Source organism: Apostichopus japonicus, chromosome 9, assembly GCF_037975245.1.
Source record: "Apostichopus japonicus isolate 1M-3 chromosome 9, ASM3797524v1, whole genome shotgun sequence".
Lineage (NCBI taxonomy): Eukaryota > Metazoa > Echinodermata > Holothuroidea > Aspidochirotida > Stichopodidae > Apostichopus > Apostichopus japonicus.
In genome coordinates, this window is record NC_092569.1 from 14,521,462 (window position 1) to 14,544,475 (window position 23,014).

The following is a 23,014-nucleotide window of genomic DNA, read 5'->3' on the forward strand; positions in this document are numbered from 1 at the left end:
CTGGTTTTCATGTCGGCCCTAATAGGCTACCGTAGAATTCAGTAATGGAGACAGCATAAACAACTATACGTATGATGTGTTAGTCAAGTTGCTACCTTTTGAAATAACTAAAAGCTATGCTGATGTGTCGTCAAAAACTAAACTACACTGATTTAGTCTTTGAACTAATGATATCACATACAAAATTAATATGGATATTTTGTAAATCGTTGATAAAACACAGTGACTTCTTTCAATCCATGCTACATTTCTATAAATCTTTGATGTTGTAAACTAATGGATAATATATAGACTAAATAAAGAGAATGCTATACTAGTTCCTCACATGCAACACAAAACTCAATGAAAGTAATACGACATTTTGTGGTCTCAAATGGCATGTCTACAATGCATTGTGATGGACAAATGCTGTTTAATGTTATCCAAGGGTCACATGCTTTCTTGTTTATTATAAAGCTAAAAGATCGTGTTCTGGTGAAGTTATTAGAATTTATTTAACACCAAAAAAGCTGCATTAACATATAAGGCCAGCACCGATGTGACAACGTCATCATCATGTCAGAATTAAAGGAGTATTCGAACGATTCACTATATAGTGTTTTGAAGGCCTGTATAAGCTATGTATATATACTATAGCAGTTATTCTTTCTCTCTTGCATAAACTTTGACACATCGAGACTAAAACTCTGCTAATCCTTTGGAGAAGACAATGGCGCATTATAGTGTAGTGAGTAATATGAAGCAGCCAACTTTTTCTGAAGATGGACTGGACAAAAAGTGCATTCTCTAGCCAGGAGAAAGTGGATCTTTACAGATGGGAGGGTATAGGTGTGTGTATGTGTGTGTGTGTGGGGGTGGGGGTTGGGTGGGGCGGGCAGATGTCAAATTGATTATCAAGAAATTATAGGGGGTACAACGGAACTCGCGAATATCTTTAAAGCTACCTTATTTGATTTTGTCAAATTTAAGGGGTGCTGATGGTAAGATATCTTGCTAGATTAAGATTCGTATATGTCTTGGAAGATTTTGCAAGATAAATATACTAATAATACTTGTAATTGAACGGATTGCCACATTTAACACACTCAGACATAGGGTCATTAACCGTAGCTTCCTATGTCTAGTTAATTAGCAGTGTGAACACAATATATGACAACCATTTATAACTTTTCCACTGTGTAATAATTGTTAATTTACTTTAGTTTAATAGAAAAATGGATCAGGAAGGATACTCAAGTCCCCATCAAGGACCCTAAAGGAGGGAGGGGGGGAGGTGAGGACACAAACACTCAGACCCGATTACTTTGCTTATAGTGCTTGTCCAAAGCATTCTTAAACCCATTCACACTACTTGCAAGTACAATTTTCTCAGGCAAACCGTTCCACTCATTCACAACCCTATTAGAAAGTTAAAAGTTATGCCGAAGATTGCGAGGGGGGGGGGGGGGGATATATTGATATATTCATTCACCAAATGTCTACAAACCGTTTGTAAAATCTTCTATAGAATAGTACTAATCACATTGTCATTAATTATTAAGCGGCGTGGTTGCCCATGGTAACAAAGTAATATTGGTACAATCTATTTAAACATCATTGTGTCATGATCGTAATTTATTTATGAGCAAACAGTCAGATTAAAAATTCATTTATTTCCCAGTACAACAGATAGAGAGTGGAAAAATGACACAAAAGAGAGATGAATAAATGAAAGGTTCTTTTTTTGTGTGAACAATTACTTACACTTTATCGGTTCACCGGCTGGGTATATTCAATTTCTTCCTTCAAATTCAATATTAGTGAAAGACTTGCTTTTCATTTGAGAGCTTGAGATATCACAATATTATCTCAACTATATATAGTACTATTATTTTCTCCTTTGGTTTAAGAACATCGAACGCTTGTAATTTTGGTTCAGTGGATTTGTTTTGAAGTTCATCAATTTGTCAAAGGATGAGAAATGGCATTGTTTATCTCTTCGAGCGTAATATCAATCATCTTTATTATACTTGGTGTTAGTTGCTACAGAGGTAAGCTATAACATTATTTATTGGTTCAAATAGCGATCATGATAATATAATTATATAGCTATTCCTCGCACGATTTTGACCATAGCTGCCAATTTTTTATCCTCCGGTACATGTTCGAATAGCGGCCCTATTATGTAGCTAATATGCAATTTGCAACCTCGTATGCAAGTATAAGAGAAGGGAGCTTAATTGATTACCATTTTCGACATTTCTGTTTTTTCTTTCATACTTCCTGACATGAATTTCATCTATTTGCATTTGCTAAGTTATATTTCAGTATACGACTAGAGAGCTTCAAACGTTACCATTGTTGGCATGTGTCTCTTGTTTCTTACAATCTTTCTCACATATGTTTCATATTAATTTAGAAAAAAAAAATCGCAGCAATTCTACACTTATATATTTCATGCAATTTCTTTGTGGCGTTTTTGTTTTCATCCTTGACAGGGATCTTTTTCTATTTCCTGTTTTCTTTATACGTTGCACGTGATATTTTCAATTTAAATGTGAATTGCATAATTTTGAAGAGCATCATCATTCCATTTTACATTATTTGAATTTTCCCCCTCTACTTATTGGATGAATTCAGTAATTTGAACTCGAAATGTATCATTATAAAGCCCCGTATACTCCACGCATGCATATGTGGGTTTGGATCATCAAGTCCCAGAACACAACTTGATCTATATAATCTATGCACATGCAGATATTGTCTGTTCAGCAGCTTAACCACATGCGCCACACGCATACACACTTACAACCACGTCCTACAACGCACGGGTAAACACGCGATCGCAAACGTATACAACGTTTATGGGGCGAAGGTATTCAGGAAAGCAAAATAAACTAAGCAGGCTAAATACAGGCAGCAAATTAATCAATATACGTCAATTGCTAATTACTATTAGTTTTCCAACGATTTGAGACATAGAAAAAACTATCGTTTTTGACAGAAAATGTGGGCAACCCATTATTTATTTTTATTTGTTTTATATTTTTATTATTGTCATCTTTAATGTGGGTAGTCCTGCTCAGTGCAGTGTTTGTAAGTGTTATGAAAACAGCAACAAATGACTGACTAAGGAGATACAGAATATCCTAGATATTACTTCGCTGTAAATTATAGGATTCACTTAACATCTTGAGAACGTTTAAGAACGGTATTGAATATAAATGAACTGGTAATCAAATTGTTATTTCACACAATTTAAATTAATATACACACAGAAATCAACAGACCACCACCGCCCCTTTTCGAAATTTTTATTTACTCATGAAGATAATATGATCTTTTGGATTCGTTATTTCGTGTATGTGTGCGAGTGTGTGTGTGTTTATGTGTAATATGCTTGTAGTTAGTCAACAATAACAATCAGTATTTTATTGGAGGGGGGGGGGGGGAATAATTCAACAAACACTTCCATTGCATATGTACGAAATGTTCACGTTATATACTATCAACTTGATTTCACAGGAAAAATTAAAGTAGCTGTGTTCACTTCTCTATGTGAGGTCATATCCAAAGTATACTGTGGGTTTGAATCTCTATACCTCTCTAATCTCATTTATATTTTGTCAACTGAACTGAACTTCAACTTAATTTCAGTAAGATTATCACAACTCTTAAGAACTAGACTCGATTATAATTATGATCAGTGGCCGTCCGATAAAATCTTGTTAACTAACTCGCTCCAAAGAACTTAACATTAAACAACATGTATTTCCGAATCGACGATACGAGAACATTTCAAGCACATTCGAGATAGGCATAAACGGACACTCTGAGGCATGTATGCACGCGAGAAAAAGAGTACTACAAACGACTTTTCCAAGACTACTTTACTCGCTGAAATGAATGCATAATTCCAGTATATGTTGTATCATAACTCTTTCAAAGGGAGCAGATCACTTCGCCCAACAACCATTTCGCCCAACTGTCATTTCGCCCAGCCAGCCTGGTCATTTCGCCCAACCAGCCTGGTCATTTTGCCCAACCAGCCTGGTCATTTCGCCAACCTTGTTGGTCTTTTCGCCCAACCATTTTTTTACTCATATTCAGTCAGAATAATGTTCCTTTTTCTATTTCGCCAGTTCAATTTGATTTATTTTGGGTTATATTACTTCGTGGTAGGTAAATGAAGTGAGGTCCGCTCGATATCGATCGGAGTCTGAGCAGTTATTTCGGGTATAATGGTAGGATTACACTACTTTAGGCGGTTACGCATGGATTGGAAGTTATTTTATTACACAAACAAATGGGAATCGGTGTGGAATAATATCACCTTTTCTATTTCACTAGTTCAATTTGATTTATTTTGGGTTATAGTATTACACTACTTTGGCGGTTACGCATACAATGGAAGTTATATTATTATGCAAACAAAGGGGAATCGGTCTCCATATAAACCTATCAAACCTTTACCCCTAAAACACTGATCCATACTACCGACTAACAATCCCCGAACGTTTTCCTTTTTAAATTGAAAAAGAAAAGAAAATATAAAACCTGTCCATAATATTGAAGTATTATACTTAATCAATGTAACCACTGTATCAATGTAACCACGACTTCAACTTTCCTTAATATTCGGTTCGTATCCCGTAACGTTAACAATTCCCGAACGTTTTTAAGTATAATATTAATCAAGGTTGGGCGAAATGACCAGGCTGGTTGGGCGAAATGGTAAGGTTGGACGAAATGGCAGTTGGGCGAAATCGCCGAAATGGTTGTTGTGCGAAGTGACCTGCTTCCTTTGAAAGAGTTATGGTACAACATATACTGGAATTATGCATTCATTAGTATAACACGTCGAAAAACAACGATTTTTTATATTTTTTATCACCATTATTTTTTTTATATTTTTTATTGTCGAGTTGAAAACTGACCGTGCAATGCAGCAAAGTTAAGGTATAACAGACTCGTAACGTTTCAACTCTTCATCATTATGTCGACATTTTTAAACGTATTGACAAGAGACGTGGAACGCAGCAACTCGACAATTTCATCATTTTTGTCAAAATATAATATTATCGTATCGTGTCAACTCGACAGATATCGAAAAGTTGGAATATATTGTCATGTTACGTGTTGGTCAGCTCCATACAAATATACAAATCCGTCGTGTTGTCATTCTACATTGATAGGCTAAGTCTACAACAAGCATGTCCTTTCAGACCATCGTATAGCTAATAGTTCACAATTATGTGTCTATTTATGTTCACATTAACATGTTGCGTGTATAGCTGTAATGATAGGCTTAGTTGATGGTTACGATGATTTGTGTAAACAATCAACATTTGTCAACGGCCAGTGGTGTTGAGGTACTTCCTTGGAGTCTTCATAAATCCTGGAGTATATTATGAAAATGAGAAAACATGTATTTTCCTGGCTTCTCAACCCCCCCCCGCAACCCCCTCCCCCAGCCCCTCAAAGGCTAGGATACAGTCAGCAATCCCCTCGTCTCTATGGCAACGTATATAAACTGCTGCTGGCAGAAAGGAGACAGTTTGTACACGTTACTTACTCACTTCTAAGCAGTTAGCACTGAGCGTTTGTTTGAATGAAAGGTTTTTCATTTATTGCTACCGTTTGTTTAGGTCGTCTTTTTAATAAATTTGTGTGATTTGCATAGATATTAGTCAAAATGTGTATAAACTCATCTATCTGGTTGCCTGTAGTAACAATTTGGAAACAATGTAAGCGACCATAGTATAATCTTTTTTTTCAAACGCTTTAATATCGTATTTTGTTCCCAGCAAACGGTGACGTCACTTGTTCTTTTCAAGAGTCTTTCAGAGAGAAACAGAAAATAAAGGCAAAACAATTATAAGGATATTAATAAATTGAAGGATGTGATAGGTATATACTGTCTTTTAACAGTCACTAATGACTTTTCATATCCGTCAGCAATATTCTTACTTTTCTAAGAGTATAGCTCAACCTCTAAAAACTCTCACTCAGCTAATATTTATCTCCCTCTTGTGGTTTTGAAACATTTGGAAGATTTGCAATTTTGGTCAGGATAGACTCTTCTCAAAAAGTTTGGAAAATGGTACTGTGTGTGCGGACTATGGAAGGGATATATCTCATATTTATTCTCCTCGGTGGTATTTGCTGTAAAGGTAAGCCTATATCAATTATTTTACAAATGGCGGTCATAACAAGCAATAGTGTATCCCTTGCCCATACTTTTTTTCGGACGCGTTCTAAATCTGGGATAAGAGAACTTATTAGTTGAAAACATTGCATCTTACTAGAAACAGGTCCCACTGATCTATCATTTTCTCCTTTGGGGGTGGGGGGGGGGGCGGGCTGTGTATGTTATACACTATGCACACTTGCTGTTCCTCAGACAAACAAGAGAAAGCTCTCTTAACTTTACTTATGAACCTGATAAAGTTAAAGCTGAATGATTTTCTTTAAATTCTTAGATATTTGTATTTCTTAAAATGTTTATAAGTATTTCCACATAACAGGAGAATAATAAGAGTTTTATTCAGTCCCCCCCCCCTAGTAAACCTATAGTTCGATCACAACTATGATATGTCTTCGGTCATGTAAACTCAAATGTACCAGAGAAGCATTAAACGGCATAGGTGAATTGCTGAAGAGGAGGAAGATTTGGGTGGAAAGTAACAACCTCGGGACCTTGTTGTCGCAGTCTCGTCCCTTTTTGTTCTTCACTGCCAAAGTAGATGATCTGGAAAGGGAGCGGACTCCAAAGCATCTGTATGGCGAATGAAAGAGGAATTATTAGAGCAAATGCGACGAAGACCCGAAGTGCTTGACTGTAGGCAATTCCAGACTTGCAGTGACAGCTAGAAGAATGGAGATACTGGGGTTTGTCTGCGGGCTTGGTGTTTAAGTCTGTAGAGAGAGAGAGAACCGCGTTCCTTGCAAACAGTCACATCGAGAAAGGTAACCTGTTGGTGAGAGTAATCAGAGGTGAATTTGATGGTGCTGTGGAAAGAATTGATGTGATTGATGAAGGTGAGCAGGCTATCCTCATCACTGGTCCAAACGAAAAAGATGTCGTCAATGTAGAGCCACCAGATAAGAGGACGGCAGGGAGCTGTACATGAGCATGCGTTCTTCAAGGCTAGACATAAACAGGCAAGCAAGGAAGGAGCCAACCTCCATGGTACCCATGGCAATTCCGTTACATGAATAAATATTGAAATATAACCGACGGATGTATTCATGTTTATGTCGTAATGCTAACAACTGATTCGCTCTTTTTCTTAATATGCAGGACAAGATACGGAGGATAAAGTGAAGGGCTATTTTAAATGTACTCCTAAGAGAACGGATGCTTCGCAAGGTAAGGCAAAATGAAAGGATTAAAACATTTATACATATATAGCCTTTTGCCATTTTTTTCTCGATCAAATTGTCATGAAATGTATATTTGCAGCATGGCACAATTTTAAACGATGTTTAGTGTTTATTTATCCTAACAACGTTTAACAAAACTGAAGGCAGAAACATGTATACCTATTCTGTAATATATACCGGTCTTCAAGACTATATTGCTTTTGAAAGACCTTAATATGTGAAAGGCAATTACTATGGAAGAATCGGATGTTCTGTTCAGGAGAAATTGTTTTATAAGTTGCAATAATTCTGCTAGAAGTCGTTCTAGTCTTGTTAAATTTAAAGCAGCAATTAGCGCATCTGAGGATGATGTGAAGTAATCCTTGACATTTTTTAAAACTATATACGTATAATTTTGTCTTTTATTCGTGATATCTAGATGTGATAATGGTTTTTTTTTCTCTATGCCATCGAACTTAAACGCACAATCATATATAGTCATCGATATGGATTCATTTAACCGATCAGAAACTAGGATAAAACCATCGATTGAACTGTTGGGAGAGAGAATTGACTGTAAAAGGATTTCGGGTAAACATTACAGTGCAGACTGAAAGCATACTTTACCAAAAAGTTAAACAGCGAAATATATTTCTTTTTTAAGGTAAATAATAGCAAATAGTAAATAACAACAGTTGGTCAGATATGGAAGTTGTGAGTAAGATATTGCTGTGCTTCATTTCCTTTCACTCAAGATCATACAACCGGGTATGACAGCACCTCCTCCCAGATTAACACGTCTCCTATTACCACAACTGTTTGTGAACAAGGTATGGAGTTCTGCTACAATGGAATTGACTTTGGCTGTGCGACGCCTGACCATTGTGCATGTAATCTAACAAGTACCAATACAACAATCTCGGTGAGTCAAAAAGATTTTACTCGAGGAAAGCATGTCTTTCTTTGCTTCAATTTAGCTAAAAGTATTGAAAAACCTGGTTGAAATCACATGCATCCTTGACAAGTAGGCCTATGTTAGGACTGTCATGGTATTATCCAAATTCCTAAACTACTATAAGTACAACACAAAAATGTGAATATATGCAACCCTCAGAAGGTTAAGTATTATCAACAATGGCGACTGACGGCCAACTTGAACCCAAGGAGTAAGAGGATTCATGCTATATACTTGGTCAGAACAGGGATATGTCTAAATAAGTGGGCAGTGAATTTTAAAGACTGTTATGCAGCTCATATTAATGTTTGCAAGCAGAGATGGAACCCGTGCATTGCCTTCATCTTATCATTTCTGTTTTCCTCAACAGGCCGGTGGATTTTATGTCAACCCTGAGTGTACAGAGAGGGCCCACTGTATCAACGGCAATGTCACCTGGGATGACGTATACAGTTGCAGCCCCAATGCACTGTGTGAGGAACAAAACAATGTTCGTCAATGTTACTGCAAGGCTGGTTACCATGGTGATGGCCAGACATGCGAGTTCTCCGACTGCAAAGGTGTTTATGACAGCGGTTATAATACCAGCGGTATATACACTATAAAACCAACCAACTGGACTGGATCACCATTTACTGCTTATTGTAACATGGCTGACGGAGGTGGATGGACGGTAAGTCGCTATGCTCAGTACAGACACTCTGTTCATTTATAGTTTGATTGTTACATTCACCAATGTCATCATAGACACTGGTCGTTGAGTCCAGTTGGTTACAGCTCAAAAACGATGATTGACTGAATGAACGCCATAGTCTCAGTGGCGGGGCATCCGTACAGTCAGGGGCGGATCCCACCCCCCCCCCCAACCTGACGGATTCAAATGGTCTGCTGGCGCCCTTTTCAGCTCTTTACCACTTTTTACTTATTCGCAATTATTGACTTTTTTATTGCGCTCTCATCTACCTATTGACATTTGACACATTTTGTTGGTGTAATTTTCTGACAAAATACCCTAGCAGCTATTTATTCTTCGTCTATCTGCAAATTAGCAAGGCCCGGAAAGGGTCATTTCCGGCGAACTAGGGAGTATCTTTACTCAAAAAATTTCTGTACGCTCCGCGCCAACCTGTGGTGGTGCTCCGCTTAGATAATGTCGAAAGCGCCCCTACAGACCATTCTCGCATCCCTGACCAATGCCCCTAGCTCCGCCGCTGCGTAGTCTTATGTTGAGTTCTAGTCTATGTAATGTTCAATGTGATCCATTAAAACGCAGGGACATTTTGCAAGGATTCTTAGTGGGGAGCCCATTACAAACAAGGCAACTTCACCGACTTCCATGGGAAAGTCCTTGCTGTCGTCAAATGTTCACCCCCTAGCTCACCCCCCCCCCTCCCTCGGATGGAACAATTAAAAACCGGCAAATTTACCAATGTAGCGCACTTTGTAGATAAATTATATAACAATTTCGGCTGAAACAGTTGAAATTTTGATACCAACAGTGGTAATTGGAATAATGAAATGTTGTTATTTCCGTATAACGGCAATCTTTCGAAAATATGGTCGAAATGAAGAGATATGAAGTCTAAATTTTGATATAGAAAGCCACAAATTTGAGAAGTAAATAATAAAAAAACCTTAACAAACAGAAGACGAAATTGTGAGAAAATATATATATATATATAGATATATATAGATATATATATATATATATATAGATATATATATAGATATATATATATATAGATATATATATATATTAATGTATATATATATATATGTATATATATATATATATGTATGTATGTATATCTATATCTATATATATATATATAAATATAGATATATATATATATATATAAATATAGATATATATATATATATATTCATATGATGGTGATGATGACGATGACGATACAATTAGACTTGATCAAGTCTTTTTCCTTGTTTGTGAGGAACCATTAAAAGCCGTAATATCTCTCAAATGAATAAAAGTAGTTTTAGTTGTTTATGGAAGTTGCTTATTTCATTTTGTCCAAGGCTTATTGATATGTTTAATTTATGTCTCCTATCGATTAGTTCAAGATAATTAAAAGTGCAGATTAAATATGAACTATGGCAAGAAGTTGTCATGACAACTTCTCACTCAGCAGTTCATAGTTTCTTAATTGTGCCTTTTTCATAGGTCTTTGTGTCTATTATGTATGTTTGTTTCACTTGTATGTAGTCGTAAACTCCGTTCTGCTTTCATCATGAATGCCAAGTTCTTATGAAGGCAGATTATTTCGGTTTGAAATTTTCTTCTGTATTGTAAGACACAGTAACAATAATTATTCTTACCCGCTATCTTGAATATGGAGTTCCACAAGGATCAGTGCACGGGCCACCTGTTTACCTCCCCCGTTGAAAACATTATCACATATCACGGTCTGAAAGGGATGGTTTATGCAGACGATACACAAGTTTATGTGTCCATGAATATTGATGAAGGATCAGATTACTGAAAAACTTTAATCATGCATAAACGAAATAAAAACTTGGTGTGTAAACCACAAACTAATTCTCAACAACAACAAAACCGAATCGATGCTCAAAACCGAATCAATACTCACGGTTCTGTAATATCACCCCTGTAACTTTCGTTAAAATTAGCGTTTCTTGTATATTTATTTATTTATTTGTTTTGCCACAAAAGTACAAAGTGGAGGGAAGTCTTCCATAAAGCTTTAAAGCTGAACAATGGGGAAGACTCCCTGAAGAAAGAAAAGAAAAGAAAAAAAATATATATATATATATGTATAAATACATATACATAAATATAAGTACAAATTAAATGTTCAATATATATATATAGTAATTACATACAAGTATAATTTAGTTTTAGTCAGTAACTAGCTATTATTTCATTACAAAACCACTTCTTAAAGGATGTGACTGACTTTTTTCTCTCTAAATCGTTCGTTAGAAGATGCCATGTTTTTGTTGCACGGTTTTGTAGGCTTAAAGTTCCAATGGTGGTATTGTAGAGATTATAGTGGGCATGATTAGCATGCCTCGTGTTATCACTATGTACATCTCTGTTACTGGATAAGAAATAGTCAAAGGCAGCTGGTAGTAATATATTTCCTGGGAGTATATATCTCCCGTTCCCTCTGTTAATGATCTGGGTGTTATGTTTTTATGATAAACTCACATTAGTTGGTGCCTCATGTCAATAATATCTGCCGCTCTGCTTCACACGCTATCAGAAAAGTTAGCCAAATTCTCAAATATCTTGATGAATAATCCACTGAGACACTTATCCATGCTTTTGTGTCATCCAGAATTGACTGTTGTAACAGCCTTTTATTTGGTCTTCCTGCTTACCAAATCTCTTAGGTTCAGCGCATTCAAAACATCGGTCGCCAGATTAGTTACCCTGCACAGATAACAGATCCCACATTAAACCTATTCTCCACCGACTTCACTGGCTTCCTGTTTCGGAAAGAATAAAGTACAAACTTCTCACCCTCACTTACAAAGCCATCTATGGTTTTGCACCAATATATAATTCCAACTTTACTCACCTTACAAATTCCAACTCGCTCACTCAGATCTAACAGTGCTATTCACCTAAAGCCACCAACAAATTTAATCTACGGCGTACGGTGAGCGTTCTCTTCAATTGGCGGCCCCAAACTCTGGAACACTCTCCCCACCCACATTAGGAACGCCCCTACCATAGACAATTTTAAACGCTTCTTAGAAACTCATTTATTAAGGTGCTACCCTCATTGGACCATGTACATTTTTCGTTCTTTTCGTGTATCTTTTAGATTTTGTTCTACTAAGCTGTATTTTTGTACTCATTTTGTTTCCTGTAAAGCGCGCATTGAGACCGTGGGTATAATGCGCTATATAAATAAGTATTATTATTATTATTATCATCATGTAGTTTCTTATGTAGCCAGATTGTATATGTGTTTCTGTTGTTCTTTTTATTTCAGGTGTTTCAACGTCGTGTTGATGGTTCCGTTGATTTTTATCGTAATTGGAAGAGCTATAAAGAAGGCTTTGGTGAGCTGCAACATGAGTTTTGGTTGGGAAATGATAAGTTATATTACCTCACCAATCAAGGTAAATATCAACTGCGGATTGATCTGGTGAACAGGGAAGGAACTCCATACTACGCTAAATATGACTTATTCCGAATCAACGATGAAAATGACAATTATCGGCTCTCTGAACTGGGTTCTTTCGACGGAACAGCAGGTGACACAACTTCCGGTACTTTGTATAGAGTACTAACCTTCCCCTTTAAAGCTCATCCAGTAGAAATTTAGGGGGGGGGGGGGACATCAATCCGTGTTGGTATGTCGAAACGAATGGGGCCTGTTAACGGGGGTGGATAACCGCGGTGACCACATTGGTTATAAAGAAAGCTCCATGTAGTGGGTAAACTCAACAGAGTTTACAGAACAAGGGCGAAAATGATATTATAGAACAATAAATCCAATTGGTGGAAAAAATATGCATTTCCAACAAACATGCACAAATACCCAAGTTAAGATACCCTGAATTTAGAATATTGATATTGTTATATTAATGCTTTGGTGTTTGTTTCCTGATTTTGTCTTTTCTTTTTCCGTGTTTACAGCTAACGATGCTATGCATTATCACTTTGGACAAGCTTTCAGTACCCACGACCGCGATAATGATGACGAAGCAGAAGTCTCCTGTGCAAGTGAAAGACGTGGTGCCTGGTGGTACAAAAGCTGCTGTAGTGCCAATCTAAACGGCAAATACAACGCTGGGAACATAGGTCACAACAGAAAATGTTGTGGTGGGGAACAAACTGTGTGTTGGAGAAATCTACCTGGCCCCAATCACAATATTAAATACACCGAGATGAAGATTCGACCTGTATAGGTTAAGTTTATCAATTTGTCCGTAGACAAAATAAAATATACATAAACGCGAAAGATCATAATCAATTTGAGCTTAGAGAATGTTAATGATCATTTTCATGTATATAGTTATATCAAATTTGAAGACAGTCATGTGTGTCCAGTTCATCCAATACGCTACGTAACTGTCTTTTTAGGTGACCGAATCATTTAAAACAGTTACTATGTGTATACTATTAATTGTGTTTTTAAATATGGAGCCAAAAAGGCAACCATAAATTTGATTCCCTAATATTCTTTCTGATTTTTTTATATGCTTGCATACAAAGGTGACTTAACAAATCTAACGAGTAACATTAATTACATAATATAAAACCAGCTGGTCACAGTTTATACCACAAAAAGAACAGTATGTCTATTTAAGTTATCGATTGACATATAAACTACACGTAAATCCAATTGATAAACTTTAGATAGCGTATGAAAAAATATGAACAATTTTACCAAACAATATATGAAAACCAAATGTCAACGTTGGCGAAGCCTTATGTCATTTGGCGTTTTTTTAATGACGTCATAGTATACGTATGTAGTACACATGTAATGTCATAGGTTACAATGTATAATGTTGTGGAACACTTTCTTCCTTATAATTTAAATCTAATTTGAAAACAAAATTTTCTGAAAAGGGATAATTAAGGGAGGGATTTGATCGGTAAAGACCAAAACATTGAATATGTAGTTAAAAGTGACTTCAAATGTCAGATAAAGGTGTAGAAAATTCTCAATTTTTAGATGATGGAAGCTGCAGAAAAAAAACCTTTGGTAGGGCAAGTTGTTACTATAATAATCTCTTGTATTCGCACAGGTTAACGATGATAATGATCATGTTTATTTTTCATATCATAAAAGGGATGGGGTTATACTAAAGAGTATTCGTTATCCATGAGATAAGATAATTACTCCTCAAGTTAACGGGCAAAAAAAAAAACACGGTACACTTTATCACGAGGGAGGTTTGAACGGGCTTGTCCTAGGTAACCTCTTACGCCGACCTAGTTAATATTTTTCGATATAGTCGTGAAGAGCTAGATTCTTACAACTGACCCCCCCCCCCTCCCTCACCCGACACTGATCAAGGAGTTGTACTAGCTCACTGGACTAATGTGGGGGCACCACACGACGGCTGTTTCCTGGTTACGACCGTTTCTCTTTTAGGTATCACTCAAACTTATTTCCCGTAATTAGATGCAATTGGTAAGATTATAGGGAGCTTGAACCGAAATCGCCGCGTACACTAAAAACGCTACACGTTGAGCAGCGTTGTAACCAAGTCACTTTGTGTCAAAGTCAAGTCACAAGTCCTTTCATTTCATTACAAGTCAAGTCACAAGTATAATAGCAACTTATAATGTTACACTACAGAGGTGGTCTTAACAAAAACGTCTAAGATTCAACAAAACTTCTTTGTGAAGTGATACCGGTCCTGTGTATGACGCACATGAAAACTATAAGCTCCAGCTGCAACGTTATGAGAGGAGTAAATACTACAACAAAGTATCTTGTTGATTTGTGAGCACTTTTACCCCCACCCCCCTCTCTATCTCTCCACCACCTCCCTCTCTCTCCCATTCAATATAGAATATGAAAATGTGACAAATATTAGTAAAGTCATACTCATTAACTCTATGTGAGCAACATCACTAATATAATACCATCAGGTGTGGGGCTCACCTGAATTAAAATTATATACTGCCACGTATAACAATCAACCAGTAATACAACATAATAGCTCACTACACATATTAGAAACCAATACGTCCAAAAGAAGGGATACTAAATTTAGTCTTCGAATTTCATGCTAAAAGTAGATAATGAAGCGTATAATTAAAAAAAACAGTCAATGAACTATCAATACAAATCTTGGCAAAGAAATATTGAATGTCGGAATATTAAGATATTCAGGATGTAGTAGTCGTCTTCACAATCTCCATTTTGTTTCATCATCGTCGTATATTGTTTGTGACGTCATATGACACGCCAAATCATGTCAACCTTTTAATAAGTTTATTTATGTAGTAGTATAGTTATTACCAAGTGAAAACTATGATAGAATATCTATAAAACAAAGTTGCACTTTGAGCCGCTCGTGCATTGAATGACGTCTCCATGTGGAATATTGGAGTGATACAAGAACAGATCACATTGGATACTTAATTTCGATTTTACGCACAGCATTCTTCTCTTCATTTTTCACACAAAGTCTACTCTGGTAATGTCAACAAGTCAAATATATTAAAAAAAAACCAACATACAAAAGTCAAGAAAAAATCATTAACAATAAGTTGATGTTTCAATAAAAAAAAAATTAAAAAATCGTTTCAGGAACAATGAAAAAAATAATAATTCAAGATTGGAATATAAGTCTTATAAGTCATATACGTATTATTGAGTATCTTAAGTAATTGTGTTACAATAGTTAACTATATAATATGTGTATGTACATGGTGTATATATGTTATGTGGTTTAGTTTATTCATTAAAGGGTTTAAAATTCTCGTCATTAATTTTGTTGAAAATCGTTAAACGGTTATAACCTGAATTAATAGTTTTAAATATCAACTTAATATCTTGCATACAAGTTCAAATAATTTACCAATTTAAATGATTATAAACGTTTTCCTGGATTGTTTAAAAGTAAAAGTTCCCTAATTTAATAATGATTTATCTTAGTTTGAAGTCCACTTAAAGCTCAAATTAAATAGGCTAAGCTGAATGGTTAAAGGAATGGTCTTTGAAGAGAATAGTTTATAAAAAGCTAAGAAAAGCTGACTTAAAACGTCTTATTGAAGTGAAAATGTTTTTATACTGATTATCATTGATTCAAATAGTTATTAGTCGTATAATGTTTCAGTCGTAGTCTTACACCCACGCACTTTCCGACTATTCACGAGTTTTCACGTAAGGACAGTCGAGTTACGTCGGGTAGTGATCAGTCGCATAATGTTTTAGTCGTAGTCTTAAACCCACGTACTTTCCGACTATTCACGAGTTTTCACGTAAGGACAGTCGAGTTACGTCGGGTAGTGATTAGTCGTATAATGTTTCAGTCGTAGTCTTACACCCACGCACTTTCCGACTATTCACGAGTTTTCACGTAAGGACAGTCGAGTTACGTCGGGTAGTAACTATTCGCATGATATTCGATGGGCCTAAGGAATCCTGTCATATTACGTGCAGGTGGTTGATATAACACAAGTTCCTTTACGCGACCATTTGAGTCAAGTATGCAAGTGGATGTTTCATGTAATCATGCATGTAGTCTCTATCGGCTATAACTTCTATTGTTAAATCCAAAATTCAACATCTGATTGGGTAAATTATATCTTTATCTGGAATACCCCTTTAAGACAAATTTCCTACTCCAGCTTTACTGTCCTCGTACCAATCTTAATATTCAATCCATTTTGTTTGTTAAGAAAAAAATCTTTGCCATCATATTATAATCATATACTAATCGCAATTTTGATGTTTAAAAGTGACAAGTAAATTCATCACTATTAAATGAAATATATTGGATTTTGAATCAAATTAAAATTTACGTACTAAGCGGTTGCATGCATATATGTTCTACGTAATAAATGGTGTCAAAAAACAACCTCTGCTCAAAATGGAATATTTAACTTTAAATGGCAATGCTAATCTATATCGGTAGAACGTTTCTATGAAGGCTTCGTGAATGAAGTGCAAGACCTGTTTTGACATAACATGAAGACCAGAGGAGAAAAGTGGGACGGAGTAAGATCGAGGATAAAGGGTTTCTGAGTACATTTCTGATCGCAACAATTTCCAAAATCCCCCCCCCCCTCCTCTCTCCCCACCCCGTCTCCTTCCAAATGAGTTACTGATTAAATCAAAACTGATATGTAATCAGCAATTTGAATCACGAATAACTTATGGAATTTGGGAACAGAACCTTGCTTAGTTATCTGTGGATATATATATATATATATATATATATGTGTATATGTATATGTATATATGTATATATATATATATATATATACATATATATATATATATACATATATACACGCCACTTATACACGCCACTTATGGAATTTGGGAACAGAACCTTGCTTAGTTATCTGTGGATATATATATATATATATATATATATATGTGTATATGTATATGTATATATGTATATATATATATATATATATATATATATATATAAATATATATAGATATAGATATAGATATAAACATATATATATATATACAAGTTAACGTCGTCATAGTAACTCTAAAGGTGTTACACGCCACAATGATTAATATTTAATTCTTCCCCCCCCCCCCAAATGTTAATAGTTGTTTACGCAACTCGACGCAAGACAACTGATAAACGATTGAAACTTTAATCAAACACGTTGATATGGCAACTGAAAGACACCGAATATTGATAAATTTATGGTATTCTTCTGCAGTCTTCTTGTGCCATCACCTGACAGACGAAGTAAAGACTCATGTAACAATTCAATAAAACAAAATGAATAAATTAAAGATGAAAATTTAATTTTACAGTAACTCCGTGTGTTATCTGGAAATCTGGAATATTTTGATACCATTCCATACCTATAATTCATCAAGGTTGGCAAGTTTAATTGATTTATCAAATTTAAAAATATACTTTTTATTTTTTTCGAATAGTATTATTTACGATAGTCAATGATAACCAGTGAAACGAATACTTTGTCTACTAAAACGCATGTCACACCAAATGAAGAAAAAAAGTATGTTCATTTTACAAATGTTGCTCAGCAAAGGCATGTCCCATGATTACATGTTAAAAATGTTAAACCTATTAATCATGCGTCATTTATTTTAATAATGTTATTTCGTTGTTTTAAAGCCAAACATTTGATAAACCTAAATTCATTAAAGATGTGTTACGTAATCACTCTCAGTTTATAGCTACAGATACACGAGAAATAGTTTCGTAAACGATAAGGTACTTTAAACATGTTGGGATCTTTCTGTAAAGAAGCAATTTGCATGAAGATGATTACATTTTCAGTTAACGTTTATTAGCAATTGGGGGAAATGACATCTCGTGAATCTAATGTGCGAACAATTCGACTTTTTGCTGCAATATGATTATATATCAAGTGTCATCAATTTAACAAAATCGTCATAAACTGATCACTTATATTAATAATCTGATCAATTCAGCAGTTTGCAACAAAATGATAAATTACGCTAACATCGGAAATAGTTATCACCTTTTAAACAAAAATTGGCTACAAAATGATCAATTGCATCAATATTGCATTGAAAACGGATTTTACCAATCTAACGGCATCTTAAGGTTTCCATATATACTATGTTTGTCATGATGACGTATTCAAGGGCTTCGTGGGTTGTTTTTCATATCATTTTCAGCCATGAGGTTTGCATCGCTTATTAACAGAAATAAAATATAACTGATCGATCAGTATCTTACAGCTTTCCGCACTTTTTAAACAAATGGCTGCATGCAATTGTCTATATATGTTTGAATCAATTACACCGGTTCAAGGTCAGCACAGTTTAAATCAGGGGTTCCCTAACTGCAGGGTACATGAACCCCCATGGGGTGCGTGAGTCCATCCCAGGGGGATCGTGAGACGTTTCTGAAAGTCTGTCGGCTGTCTGGTAAACCAGGAAAATGTAAGTTTATGAATATTCATATCATGGACATGGTATCATGTTATTTAGAATGATTTTATGCTGAAAAAACAGGCTTAAGTATAAGTTGGTATAACTTGGACATCTAATGTACTTCATTGCATCATCAAAGGAAGCTGAAGGCTCTGGCCTTGTCTGTATTGCTGTGGGTTGTATCACATGGCTGGATTTACCAAACATTAACAAAACATGTGTGGGGTTTTATATTTTAGAAGTAATATTGGTCAAAAACCAAATCCTCATAGTATCATAGAAGAACCATAATCTGGTGAATGAAGTTGATTAATAAACAAAAGTTGCTGTTAATTTATATTTTAGGATCAAAACCATGTCCATATAGAGCAGGGGTTCCCTAACTGGGTGCATGAACCCCCAGGGGGTGCGTGAGTCCATCCCAGGGGATCTTGAGACGTTTCTGAAAGTCAAAACTATAGTATTTTTTGTTGAACTAAAATCTGATATATCATATAATTTAGTAATGTACAAAAGTCGTACCTATCGACAAACTCTTTTCGCGTTCCATACGCATATGTTGCCATAGCTGTAACGTACCGTGCATGTGATAAATAACTGAATTATGAAACAGACACAGGCCGCGTGAAGTTGGTGTACGCATGACAGTATGTCGTGAAGATAAAGAGCTGAACTTGAACTTGATCTTTTACGAAGCACTGTTATGCGTATTATAGTATAACAATGACTCAGATCGTGTCTCGAAAAGTTGGGGGTTCGTGGACAACTCTGACATCCACAGGGGGTTCGTGGGGGGGGGGTAAGTTAGGGAAACCCTTGTTTAAAAGCTCACAAGCTCGAGTCTGGTCAAATACCATTTCTCTTCCTTGTATTTAGTCAGTTTTGAAATGATCTCTGGTTTAATGTCAATCCAAAACTGAAATATAGACTACAAAAACACACTTTTTGTGTGCGTTAATTTATCTTAAGCATAATTTCAAGTCATACTATGTTGTCTGTATTTGATGAATTTCAGACACGACGATTACATTAGTTACGTGGCTGTCCAGACCTTCACAGGTAAAGTATAGTTGCTGCTTTATACACGTTTTACTTTCAGGGCGATTTGAAACTAGCAGAGGGGCCGGTAAGTAAATATTAGATCGTATACCCAAGTACTTCTAAGAGGAATTATATTATCGAATTATTTTCCTCTGGAAACGATCGAAATATAACGTGAAATGAAGGGGATATTACGGTCGTAATGGATCTTTCATCTGACGAATGTAGTTGAGGGCGGGGTAGAGTGGGGGAGTTGAGGGCGGGGTAGAGTGGGGGGGTTGTGGTCGGGGAGATGCCGTAGAGATTGTAGGTTTGCACAATCATCTTGAGGCGTAAAATTAAGACTGGCGGAGTAATATCGTCTTTCGGTAGCACAAGTTATCTCTTTTACAATTAGCTGCAAACAGATCTTTGTTGCCGTTATGGAGAACTTTTCGTCTAGTTCATTTTTGTTTTTTCTATATACGAAGATACCTATAGTCTGTGTCTAGTGTAATAGCCTCTCTACTTAAAGGTCACTATTAGATTAACATAAATGAATGTTTCCACCTGCGACAAAGCGTGATTGAGTAATCAACATTTATTACATAACGTCGATAACATAAGCTATTGAATACAGAACATTAAAATGAAGTGTACTTTGATGTTAAGCTACGTCTGATGATCTTGCCAATATTCAACAGCAGTATTTGGTTCAGGATAAATCCCTCCAGAACGACTTCAGTTTTTCTTTTAATTATGGTTCTTAACATCTTAACACGTTTTAGAATAACACAAAGGTATACTATTGAACAAATATTGAAAGGACGAGTTGTGTTGGATTTATCATCAGTGTGTAACTTTTAATGATATGAAGAAACCTTGCATTTTATACATACAAAAACCATTGTAAATTGACCCCCCCCCACCCCCACCACACCCCAAAAAATGACCTGTTAACATATTGAACTGTGCAAGGATGGACCAACTTTAAGGTCAATATTGTAAAACCATAAGTAGTAGTGAGGATATTTGATTCATCAAAATAAGATCACTATTACGAGTAAAACTGCAATTATTTAAGCTATATACATTTTGCTTAACAATCATCAACTTTAAAGTAACAGTTATGTATATATGTGTGCGTTTATATGTGTGTGTATGCGTTTGTTTTGTCTTCTGACCGAGGACTTGAACAAAAGAATTCCAGGTCCTCGGTTGTGATTTCTAAAGAATCACCAGGTCCTCGGAAGAATTCTATTGTATGGGGTATTGTTAAGGTTAGGGTACGGGGATAAGGGGGGGGGGGATTTGAACAATTGAAAATACAACGGGGTCCTCGGTTTGAATGTTAACATGTATGGGTGCGTGTGTGTATATATGTGTGAATGTGTGTGTGTATGCATATAAGAAATCGGTTTTCGAATAATTCGATAATGTGGCCTATACGAAAATCACTATAAATAACACATTGATGCAACTGGTTTACAGTCATGAAAGACCGTGGTCGTTAGTGATAGAGCTTTCATTGCTACTCATGATATTTTGTATCCATGCATGAAGTCACCACAAAATATTAACATGGGTTTGTTAATGAGAGGTACTAACCGTTTAACGATTTTCAACTAAGTTAATGACGAGAATTTTAAACCCTTGAATAAAAAACAGAAACCACGTAACATAAATACACCATGTACATACACATATTATATAGTTAACTATTGTAACACAGTTACTTAAGATACTAAATCATACATATATTACTTATTAGACTTATATTCCAGTCTTGAATTATTATTTTTTCATTGTTCCTAAAACGATTTTGTTTATTGAAACATCATCTTATTGTTAATGTTTTTTTTTCTCTTGACGTCAGTGTGTTTGATTTTAATATATTGGACTTGTTGATATAACCAGAGTAGACTTTTGGTGAAAAATGAAGAGACGAATGCTGTGCGTAAAATCGAAATTAAGTATTCAATGTAATCTGTTCTTGTATCACTCCAATGTTCCACATATAAATGGAGACGCCATTCAATGCACGAGCGGCTCAAAGTGCAACGTATTTTTATTATAGATATTCTAGAATACTTTTCATTTGGTAATAACTATACCACTGCATCATGAAATAAACTTATTAAAAGATTGACATGATTTGGCGTGTCATATGACGTCACAAACAATATACGACGATGATGAAACAAAATGGAGATTGTGAAGACGACTATTACATCCTATCTTAATATTCCGACATTTAATATTTCTTTGCCAAGATTTGTATTGATACTTTATTGATGTTTTTTTTTTAATTATACGCTTCATTATCTACTTTTAGCATAAAATTCGAAGACTAAATTTAGTATCCCTTCTTTTAGACGTATTTATCATAACACGTGTAGTGGGCTATTATGTTGTATTACGGGTTGATTGTATACGTGGCAGTATCTAATTTTAAGTCAGCTGAGCCCCACACCTGATGGTATTATATTAGTGATGTTGCTCATATAGAATTAGTTAGTATGATTTTACTACCATTTATGTCACATTTTCATATTCTATATTGAATGAGAGAGAGGGAGGTGGTGGAGAGATAGAGAGGGGGGTGGGGGTAAAAGTGCTCTCAAATCAACAAGATACTTTGTTGTAGTATTTACTCGTCTCATAACGTTGCAGCTGGAGCTTATAGTGTTCATGTGGTGCGTCATACACAGGACAAGTATCACTTCACAAAGAAGTTTTGTTGAATCTTAGACGTTTTCATTGGGACCACCTCTATAGTGTAACATTATAAGTTGCTATTAAACTTGTGATTTGACTTGTAATGAAATGAAAGGACTTGTGACTTGACTTTGACACAAAGTGACTTGGTTGCAACGCTGCTCAACGTGTAGCGTTTTTAGTGTACGCGGCGATTTCGGTTCAAGCTTCCTATAGTCTTACCAATTGCATCTAAATATAGTTCGGAAAATACGTTTGAGTGTGAACTAAAAGAGAAACGGTCGTTACCAAGAAACAGCCGTCGTGTGGTGCCCCCACATCAGTCCAGTGAACCAGTACAACTCCTTGATCAGTGTCGGGTGGGGGGGGGGGAGGTCAGTTGTAAGAATCT

At 35.7% G+C, this 23,014-nt stretch overlaps 1 protein-coding gene across 2 annotated transcripts; it reads left to right on the plus strand.

The window, feature by feature from the left end:
* The first annotated feature begins 1,447 nt into the window (after positions 1–1,447).
* On the plus strand, positions 1,448–16,224 carry LOC139974011 (fibrinogen-like protein A). Of its 2 annotated transcripts, none has more exons than XM_071980923.1 (6): positions 1,448–2,030; positions 7,283–7,351; positions 8,100–8,266; positions 8,670–8,972; positions 12,283–12,562; positions 12,933–16,224. In XM_071980923.1, the coding sequence occupies exons 1-6, from the start codon at positions 1,961–1,963 to the stop codon at positions 13,202–13,204; spliced, it is 1,161 nt and encodes a 386-aa protein (XP_071837024.1). In that variant the 5' UTR covers positions 1,448–1,960; the 3' UTR covers positions 13,205–16,224. The 2 variants fall into 2 exon arrangements, with proteins under 2 accessions (XP_071837024.1, XP_071837025.1); XM_071980924.1 differs by having other exon boundaries at positions 1,449–2,030; positions 12,283–12,547.
* Positions 16,225–23,014: the final 6,790 nt, after the last annotated feature.